This window comes from Drosophila kikkawai, chromosome 2L (genome assembly GCF_030179895.1).
Source record: "Drosophila kikkawai strain 14028-0561.14 chromosome 2L, DkikHiC1v2, whole genome shotgun sequence".
NCBI classification, from domain to species: Eukaryota; Metazoa; Arthropoda; class Insecta; order Diptera; family Drosophilidae; genus Drosophila; species Drosophila kikkawai.
Window position 1 is genome coordinate 20382481 of NC_091728.1, and position 9551 is coordinate 20392031.

Consider the following 9551-nt stretch of genomic DNA (forward strand, 5'->3'; position numbering starts at 1 on the left):
TTGATCAGCATCAACAGCCGAGTCGATCTAGCCATGTCCGTCTGTCCGTCCGTCCGTCTGTCCGTTTCTACGCAAACTAGTCCCTCAGTTTTAAAGCTATCTGAATGAAACTTTGCATATAGCCTTCTATATACTCTCACTGCTATATATGTCGGAACGGGCCGGATCGGACGACTATATCATATAGCTCCCATACAAATGATCGTAAAATTTTTAGAAAAAAAATTAAAACTTTGCCGTTTTTCATAATTTTTGCACCATTTTTTAGATATGGCCATTTTATATTTATATATTATATTATATTTATATTTCAAAATTTCGATAAAAATTTCATGAAAATCGGACGTCTATATCTTATAGCTGCCATAGGAACGATCGGGAAATTAATAGGAAAAAACTTATAACTTCGTTGTTTTTCAACGTATTTTCATATACTCTGAGATATAAGCTTATTTTATTATTCTAGAATTTTGGTATAAATTTCATGAAAATCGGACAACTATATCCTATAGCTGCCATAGGAGCGATCGGTAGATGTATAGAAAATGTAAAGGTGTGAATGTAAAACTGTAACTGTCAAACTGTAAACATAATAATTATAGGTAAAATGTAATGAAATAATATCTGCAAGGGTATACAAACTTCGGCGTGCCGAAGTTAGCTTCCTTTCTTGTTTTTATATGATTTTATAATTATTATATGATAAGCTCACAAATTTAATAACTAGGCCAAAAGGGACAATCTGAGAAATTGGATTACAGTTTTTTGTATTCAAATTATTTAAATAAATGTTCTTTTTTAAATTTAATTCATTGAAAAAGTCTTAAAAGTACCGTTTTAAAAATATCATACACATTTAGTCAGAATCCTAAAGCCCAAAAATCTGTAATTGAATTTATTTTACAATATAAATTACTAATTTAATGTTTTTATTGACTGTAACTGCCGTTCCCTTTAATCTCTGCAACTCTTTTTAATTTTTTAAAAGTATTTTATTTAAAAAAGAACTATATATTGTATTCTCCAGAGCTAATTTTTTATTCGATCGAAAGTACTATATTATCTTCATATATACTGAGCATATTCAAATTGGTGACGTCGCCTCTGTCCTTCCAGTCCACTTCCGTGTCTTCGAAATCGCCTGTAGTACTGCTGATTCATCTCGGAGTAGAAGTTGGTGGGCAGCAGATGAGACCAGCTCTGATCGCCTTCGGCATTGGGTCGCTCTAGAAACTGGAACATCGATGCGGATGTGGCTTGGGCGAAGCTAGGAAGCCAGCTCGCATTTAAGGTCATCAGAATGGAGGCCACTACTAGCCAGAACGTCGACATTTCGGCCACTGGCGACGAATGCAGCCAATGTCCATTACCCTACACCCTGCTTCTGGGTCGTCAGCAGTTTTTGGGACTCAGCCACTGCTTCCATGTGCATTTCTTTGCCGCTCGCTGACGCGGTACTTCAGTGGATCGCCGTTTTCGCAGTGGGCTATAAAGTGGGTTGGCTCCCGGAGTTTAACCAACAGTCAACAGCCTTCGTTCGCCACTTCAGCAGCAAGTAGAGACAGCTAAAGAACCCTCCGCCATGGCATCTTACATTGGTCAATTCCTCATCGCCGCCGCTCTGGTCTTCGCCGTCGTCTCCAGCGAGACCATCCAGCTGCAGCCCACACAGGGTATCCTCATCCCGGCACCACTGGCCGAGAACATCCGTGTGTCGCGCTCTGCTTACGGCAGCTACGGAGCTGCTCCTGCTGCCCCGGCCTACTCTGCTCCCGCTGCTCCGGCCTACTCGGCACCTGCTGCTCCGGCTTACTCTGCTCCCGCTGCCCCGGCCTACTCTGCTCCCGCTGCCCCGGCCTACTCGGCACCTGCTGCTCCAGCCTACTCGGCACCGGCTGCTCCTGCGTACTCGGCTCCCGCTTCCATCCCATCCCCGCCGTGCCCCAAGAACTACCTGTTCAGCTGCCAGCCCTCTCTGCAGCCCGTGCCCTGCTCGGCTCCAGCTCCATCCTACGGATCTGCCGGTGCCTACTCGCAGTACGTGCCCCAGTATGCCGTTCCCTTCGTCCGGGAACTGTAAGGAGACCAAAATCAGATAACTGGCCTATTACGTCTACGAATAAAGAGAACCGATTATTGCAAACAAAACTTATTGGACTTTTAGTTTGGGATATTTCAGATATTTCTTTTTCAGATTACTAGATACCAGGATTATCTTTAATTGGAAAATTTTATAGAGCATTAGGTTTAAAACAACAAATTTATAATTTGAAATAACGAATTTATTGCTCTGCTTTTGAGCATAAATAATGCGATTTTTTATAATACTCTGATATCTCCATAATGCACAATGAATAGCAACTTTATTTGTTTATGTTTCTCATTTACTTGTACTCCAATTATGCTTGTTCTGGATATTTTGATTTATTTTGTATCTTTGATATATTTTTTATAATTTAATTTTAGGCTTTTAACTCCAAATTTTAGTGCACTCAACCTTTAAGAATGGCAACCTTCTTTGATTGATATACTCTATAAAATATGTCTCATTCGGATACCGAAATTTTTGGTTGGCTCTTTGCTATAATATCCGTGAAAATATATAAATATATGGAAAATTCTGAAACATTATAAATCATGTAAAGGATAGAAATGAGAAATGATACATGGTACATACTGGATGAACCTTAAAATTCAAAGGTGGGTCACAAAAAGGGCATGGTTTACATTCGTATATACTGTGATAATTCCGTGCTGCCCGAAGGTCACAGCAGTTTGATATTACTGACCCCCACACTAAGAATAAAATAGCCCTAAAATCTGAATATGTTTCTTATTTATCACAATTTTTATTATGAAAACCGTGATGAATAAAATTAGTATTGTTTAAATCTATACTCTCGACAAGAAGAAGATCTATAAATAAATATCACATCATAAGTAACCGTTGCTGTCCCATAATATCACAATAAAGATTATAAAAAATAATTAAAATTTATAATCTATATAGAAAACTTAAATAAAAAAACAGCCTTTTTTTAATTTCATGGTGACTATTTTTCTGAGTGTAGGCTAGCATTTGTTGGATCCGATATCGGATTACAAAACTGTTTGCACTTTCTACTTTTCCGCATTGCTTGTCGATTTTGTTCGGTCATCGCGGATGTGTTGCAATCTTTTCTTATTTTTCATTTTTTATTCTCTTATACATAATGCCAAAAACGACCATAATTTTTGGCTTGATCAAGCATTAAGCGTCCCATACCAGTAATTTTTTATTAATAATGGAAATTTAGGTAACTGTTACTAACTGAGAGTACACTGACTTGGATAAATGTACACAGAAAAAAAACAGTTTTGTATAATTTATACATCAAGCATTTAAAAATGTAGGAAAAATCTATGTAATTAATGTATTATAATTATATTATTATGGCAGCTAAATTTATATGATAAAGTTCTTAAATTTTATTATGAATATTTTGAGCCATACAAAATAATTACGTATGTATAAGCTATTTATGTAAATGTTTAAAAGCAACAAAATTATTTATAATTAAGTAATCTTTCCTTACATGTTAAAATACAAACTTTTTAAAGCAAATATTTACTATATCTCAGGTTTTATATGAGTAGTTTAAATATATATAACCTTACCATTGCATTTTTTGTTTTTATTATGCTAAAGATATAATCGTACGATTTTTTTTTAATGTTGCCAAAATTCTAAAATTAAAAAAAAAAAAAAACAGGGAAGCTAATCAATAAATCGGTTTTACTATATGGTAAGTCATCCATAATTTAAATTGATATTTCATTATATAAAAATTATATACAAGGCATATCTCAAGGAATTTGAAATTATGTATATAAAAATCGCGAAAGTTATTATTTTAAGAAAGAAAAGCTTTTCATAATTTGTAAAAGTGCTAAAACTTATTTATTTGCAAGTAAAAAGTAAAGTTCCTTTTGGTTTTTAAATTAATTCATTTAAATTGTTATGGTTTGCATTCTTCCTTAAAAATCTTAAATGCATTTGGTCAAAGTCCTGAGAGAAGTTCATAAGTTAATATTCTTGTATAATAAAAAAACAAATGTTTATAGGGTAATTTTTTTGTATTTTAATTTGCAATAAATATTTTTTATACAATTTTTTATCCATAAATTTTTTTATATCTCAACAGTGGAGTTCATGGTCCGGGGATCAGGCTGTGGTAGCTGTGGCGGGCCGATACTTAGTACTGGTAGCCAAAGTTCTGGGGAACGTAGGCGGCGCTGTAGAGCTGCTGCTGGGGCACGCCGTAGGTGGGGGCGATGTACGAGGCCACCGGGGAGGAGTAGGCACCGGCGGATCCGTAGCTGGGAGCGGGAGCGCTGCACGGCACTGGGGCGAGGTTGGGCTGGCAGCTGAACAGGTAGTTCTTGGGGCAGGGAGGAGCTGGGACGCTGGAGCCGCCATAGCCGCCGGAGCTGCCGCCATAGGCGGACTTGCGGAGACGGGTCAGGTCACCGAAGCCCTGGCCCTCCAGCTCGGAGGTCTGGGTGTTCACTCCGGTGGCTCCGGTGGTGGCGCTGGACGAAGCCACGTTGGTGGGGGAAGCCAGGGCGGCGGCGGCGAAGGCGATGAGGGCGATGCACACGAAGGATTTCATCTTGAAGTTCGGAGTTGGAGCTGGAGGCTGCTGGGAGTTGGTTTGACTGATTGTAGTTACCAAAGGTGACTGATGCCATTCCCAGTCCGCCGGCTAGTTTATATAGCTGACCAATCTGTCTAGTGGGCACAAAGTGAAGAGTTTAATGGCTGTAACTATTCTTGGTTTTTGTCTTAACTTTTGCTTTAATGCTGGATCAGCCCAATGCCAGAATATATACCGCTGACATCGGTAATAGCCCATCGTCAGCTTTTTGGGGTCATCACTAAGGCAGAAAAGCGTTTGGGTCTGCGAAAATGTTCGACCAGTGTAAGAAATTGAGTGCATCGCACTTCAAATTGTGGGTGTACAAATTATTAAGGCTATGTGGCCCAATTTCGATGTTTCGAAATCAGTAAAAAATCAATACATACCCACATATAAAATATTATACAAATTCTAGACTAAGCTGACAGTATAATCATATGTTCTGAAATATAATTAATATGTTTTTAATGTTTAATATATTTACATACATATATATGCTTGTGTGAAATTCCACATCATATCATATCATCATATATTTATTGATTATAAACATATGTTTTATTATGTAATTAAGAAATCATCAAAGCTTATGTTTATATATATTTTTAATAAAATAAATAAATTAAACTTCCCTTCTACAACAGAGTTTAAGATAAAAGTAAAGGAAACTTCCTTTAAATTAACAACGGTTCTTGGCCCTACTAGCTTAAATTTTAAAAAATGTATCAGCTTCGGCCTAATCTTCTTCTGGGGTTTATTTTTTCCCGACATAGCTCAATTCTCGGACTGGAAGAGCTTAAGCCCCAAAAATATACATTGCTAGAGACGTCTGACTTTTGCCGAAAACGTTTTCTGTTCAGCATTTTCTTTCAACTGTCTGTTCAGATGTAATTTCCACCATGTACTCTATGCTAATTAATTGCGATTTTTAGCATGAAGTAAAAAAGTATAAATATTCTTAAATATTTTATGCCATAGCTATAGATCAAATACATATATATTGTTGTTAGGAAAATATATTTTAAAGTGTATTTATCCATACCTTAATGTATGTATTATTGCCATTTTTTAATTAAATATAATATTAATTTGTAATACATATAATAATAGTTTGCATGGACATTTACGGAAGGCATTTAGGAATCTAAATTTGAATTATTATGAAAACAAAAAAATAGTTTTTCATTTTTATTTTGTTGAAATTATTAAACCCAAAAGGAACCCAGTTTGCCACAGATTTTTAAAACGAGATTTCTGTGGTGCCCAGTTGTCATTTATGTAATATGTGATGGGTCAGTAAAACATAGAAACTCTTTATAAATTAATTTCAAATGTACAAATGTATTTTGTGTGTATTTGTTTTTGTTTATTTTTATAAATATTATTTTGCAAAAATTTTAAAATATTTTCCTTATTATGTACATATTGAATTTGTTGCATTTTCAAGTGTGCTTGGTATGCCTGATAAATTTCCCAGCTCAGGCCAAATATTCAGGTCGTTGGCAGTTTGCAGCTTTTAAAGTGGCTTCAAGATACGTGCGCATACACTTTTTATAAAGAATGTGTAGAATTGCAGTGCGAAATTGAAGAGAAATCATAATTTAAATTATACAAAGATATATAAATGCAGCTTTGGCCTAATATGAGTTGATCCAATACTAATTATTAAGAAAATGTTGAACGACTTACTGACAAATTCCCTAAAAACTTAATTTTTAAAGTCTCTAAAGATGGCGATATGTTTTTGGTAACATTAATTTTAAGATAATAATTGGAATCTAGAAAAATGTTTAAAAATGCTATAGTTTTGAATTAAAGGAAACCGATTAATTTATACTATTGTGTATTTTGCTGGCATATTTCCTGGTCATAAATATATATTGTTATTGTTTCGATACCCTTACAGGGTACTATAATTTTAGTCCGAAGGGTGCAAACCAGTGAAGGAGCCATTTCCGACCCCATAAACCATATATAATCTTGATCAGCATCAACAGACGCATCTTATTAGCTATGTCAAAAAGAAAAAAAGTTTTGAAATTATTTTTTTTTTCAAAAATTGATATGGGGTTACATCATTAAAATTTTCAAAAATTGAAAAAATTTTGATTTCCTAAAATTTTAAATTGAGTATGCAGATTTGTTAACCTAGTAAAAACTAGCACAGAAATGCTTGCCGAATTGAATTTGATGCCTTTTTGGCTTATTTATGAGACATTTTTGATTAGTTGCTGATGCCATTGTAAACTGTTTTTTTTTTTCGATTTTTCATTTTTAATCTAAATTTTTATTCAGAGAATGGTATGTTATGAAAGTCAAATTAGTTATTACAATTTCCTCTACCATTCATATATCGATTCTTGAGAGTCAGCTGTTGAAACGGACAGAAGTGGCTGGAATAAGTCGCTTGTTTATTTATATCAAATTCATATATACTTTAAAAGGGTAAAAGGAAATATCTTGAGAAGTTGCTAGTGATCCGTATCCCAAATGCTGAGTTTTTGTACATGATTTTCCGAAGTTATTATAAACCATTTATTCCTCGTTCACCCAACAACGACTGTGAATAAAGATTTTTAAGTAGTTCACTAGAACTTAAAGATTTATACGAGACTCATACTTTATAATGGAATTTCAGATTTTTATTGAACTTATTTAAATGGTAAGATAATCTTCCTAAAGCATTTCACTCGTTAAAAGATTTAAAACTCGCAGGTTTTGCTGTTGGGTATCAATTTTGCCAAATCTCTGGAGAAATCTGGAAATCTGAAGTTTTGAAAGGAGATCCTGTATGATGATCTGCTTTCAAAACTTCACTTCAGTCTGCAGAATATTTGCTTGTTGGCTCTTTAACTCTCCAACTCATGGAGGTTTCAGCTCCATATTTAAACCCAGGACAATGTTCTGCTGTATACTTTTTTAGCGGGAGTGATGAAGTCCTCCAGTATGCGATTAAGAGATTCTAGGTACATAGATGCTGCAGAAGTTACGCTGAGGGTACTGCTGGTCTTAGCTTTCTAGACCATCTGTCTCTTGGCCTCCTCGGTCTTTACTGCCTCCTACTCGTTGACCGTCTTTAATATGTTAATTTTCTGCGTCGCGACCGAAGACCTGCTGAAAATGTGTTTAAGGTATTACAAGGTTTTGGTTGCCGAGCTGAATTTTTAATTGGCTTGCGTTGCATTTATTTTCGAATATTATGTGTTTAGAGGAAAAAAAACGTAACTTGTATAAGGAGTCAAGTACCATAATTCAGCGTTTAAATTCTCCCGCCGATTGTATATAAATGATGTGGCAACATTGGTTGTGTTATCGAAATGGGTGAGATTACAACAAGCTGCCTGCTACAGATGTCAACACCTGCAGTTCAATCGATCTGGCAGCTCTGTTCTCGTGGCAAAATAAAAACAATCCCAATTCGTCTCTTAAATTTGTGAATTATTCTGGCATTTAAACGATGCTGCCTGGCGTTGGAGTCTTTGGAACTGGCGAGATAGCCAACGTCCTGGTTCCGCTGCTCCGAGAAAAGGGTTTCGAGGTTCGGGCCATTTGGGGCCGCACACTGAAGGAGGCCAAAGAGACGGCCACTACACAAAATGTGCAATTCCACACGAACGTTATTGACGATGTCCTGCTGCGCAAGGACGTGGACCTGGTGTTCATTGTCTGCCAGCCGTTCCTGCACGCCGAGATCTCGGTGAAGGCGCTTGGCATTGGCAAGCACGTGGTCTGCGACAAGCCCGCCGGACTGCATCAGCAAGATGCCCTGAAAATGGTCCGCGCCTCGCAGTATTATCCAACGCTGATTTCTCTGGTGAATCACCCGCTGCGGTTTCTACCCGCCTTCACGCACATGCGTCGCTGCCTGCAGGATGAGCTGATAGGCTCCATTGGCGACGTGGTGCTCATGGATGTGCGTGTACAGATGGGCACGCTGTTCCCCGAGAAGTACAACTGGATGTGCGACGCCCAAATGGGCGGTGGAGCTCTGAATCTAGTGGGATCTGTGGTGGACTTGGTTAGTTTTCTGCTGCAGCAGCAGGCGATTCGCGTCCACGGAGTCCTCCGTTCATACACCAAGACCACGCCGGCCATCAATGGCATCAGGCAGATCACAGCGCCGGATTTCTGCAACTTCCAGATGGAGCTGACTACGGGAACTCTGGTGACCGTGGCCCTGCACAGTCATACGGTGCCGGCAAAGGCATTCTCCCAGGAAGTTCTTATCTACGGCAGCAAAGGGCACCTGGTGGTGCGCGGCGGTGATCTTTTCGTGCTCAAAGAGGGACAGCCCAAGGAGGAAGCAGTGTACGTGGACGTCCAGGACCTACACTTTGCCACAAACAACTCCTTGTTACCACGACCCTACATCAAGGGCCTCTGCAAGATGGTAGGAGCTCTCAAAGAAGCCTTTGGCAGCAAGGAATCCTCCTGGGTCAAGGCACCCGTCTCCACGGCAGCCACATTCGAAGATGGCCTGTATGTCCAGGCTGTGGTGGAGGCCATCCGGAAATCGAATGAGTCCCGGCAATGGCAAAGGGTCCAGCTGTCCACAGATGCCCCTCTCAATCACGATCAGATCATTCGCTATGCACGCATGTCCACCATGTAGTGTGTTCTTTGGAAATTGGTGCAATCACTCCAGGAAATCAGTATATAAATATTTTTATATAATTTTGTGTTTAGTTTGTAAGCATTTACCAGATTCTCGGCCTTTAGGCCCAGTGTCTCATGTTCATCAATGTATTTAACTTATTATATTTAAATGGCATCGGCATTTTGAAACTAATAAAATTTAAATATTTGTAATTCAATATTTAATTTCATTTAAAAATTTTTATAAAAGGTAATATTTTAAAATCTTTTTTATAT

General features: G+C 37.6%; 4 protein-coding genes across 4 annotated transcripts; 2 read left to right on the plus strand and 2 right to left on the minus strand.

The window, feature by feature from the left end:
* Window positions 1-1009: 1009 nt before the first annotated feature.
* LOC108072482 (uncharacterized) lies at window positions 1010-1385 on the minus strand. Its single transcript, XM_017163648.3, has one exon. It carries the CDS (start codon window positions 1330-1332, stop codon window positions 1066-1068), a length of 267 nt encoding a protein of 88 aa, XP_017019137.2. The 5' UTR covers window positions 1333-1385; the 3' UTR covers window positions 1010-1065.
* A 197-nt stretch (window positions 1386-1582) lies between these two features.
* On the plus strand, window positions 1583-2148 carry Vm26Ab (Vitelline membrane 26Ab). The gene has a single exon (XM_017163647.3). The coding sequence runs from the start codon at window positions 1583-1585 to the stop codon at window positions 2078-2080; it is 498 nt and encodes a 165-aa protein (XP_017019136.2). The 3' UTR covers window positions 2081-2148.
* Window positions 2149-4097: 1949 nt separating this feature from the next.
* Window positions 4098-4731, minus strand: Vm26Aa (Vitelline membrane 26Aa). Its single transcript, XM_017163686.3, has one exon. It carries the CDS (start codon window positions 4650-4652, stop codon window positions 4236-4238), a length of 417 nt encoding a protein of 138 aa, XP_017019175.1. The 5' UTR covers window positions 4653-4731; the 3' UTR covers window positions 4098-4235.
* Window positions 4732-8050: 3319 nt separating this feature from the next.
* Window positions 8051-9493, plus strand: LOC108072486 (glucose-fructose oxidoreductase domain-containing protein 1). The gene has a single exon (XM_017163651.3). It carries the CDS (start codon window positions 8137-8139, stop codon window positions 9289-9291), a length of 1155 nt encoding a protein of 384 aa, XP_017019140.1. The 5' UTR covers window positions 8051-8136; the 3' UTR covers window positions 9292-9493.
* The last annotated feature ends 58 nt before the right edge of the window (window positions 9494-9551 follow it).

What these genes read in the sequence shown, in the direction of transcription:
- Vm26Ab (XM_017163647.3), top strand. Translation starts at nt 1,583, where the DNA reads ATGGCATCTTACATTGGTCAATTCCTCATCGCCGCCGCTCTGGTCTTC.
- LOC108072482 (XM_017163648.3), bottom strand. Translation starts at nt 1,332, where the DNA reads ATGTCGACGTTCTGGCTAGTAGTGGCCTCCATTCTGATGACCTTAAAT.
- LOC108072486 (XM_017163651.3), top strand. Translation starts at nt 8,137, where the DNA reads ATGCTGCCTGGCGTTGGAGTCTTTGGAACTGGCGAGATAGCCAACGTC.
- Vm26Aa (XM_017163686.3), bottom strand. Translation starts at nt 4,652, where the DNA reads ATGAAATCCTTCGTGTGCATCGCCCTCATCGCCTTCGCCGCCGCCGCC.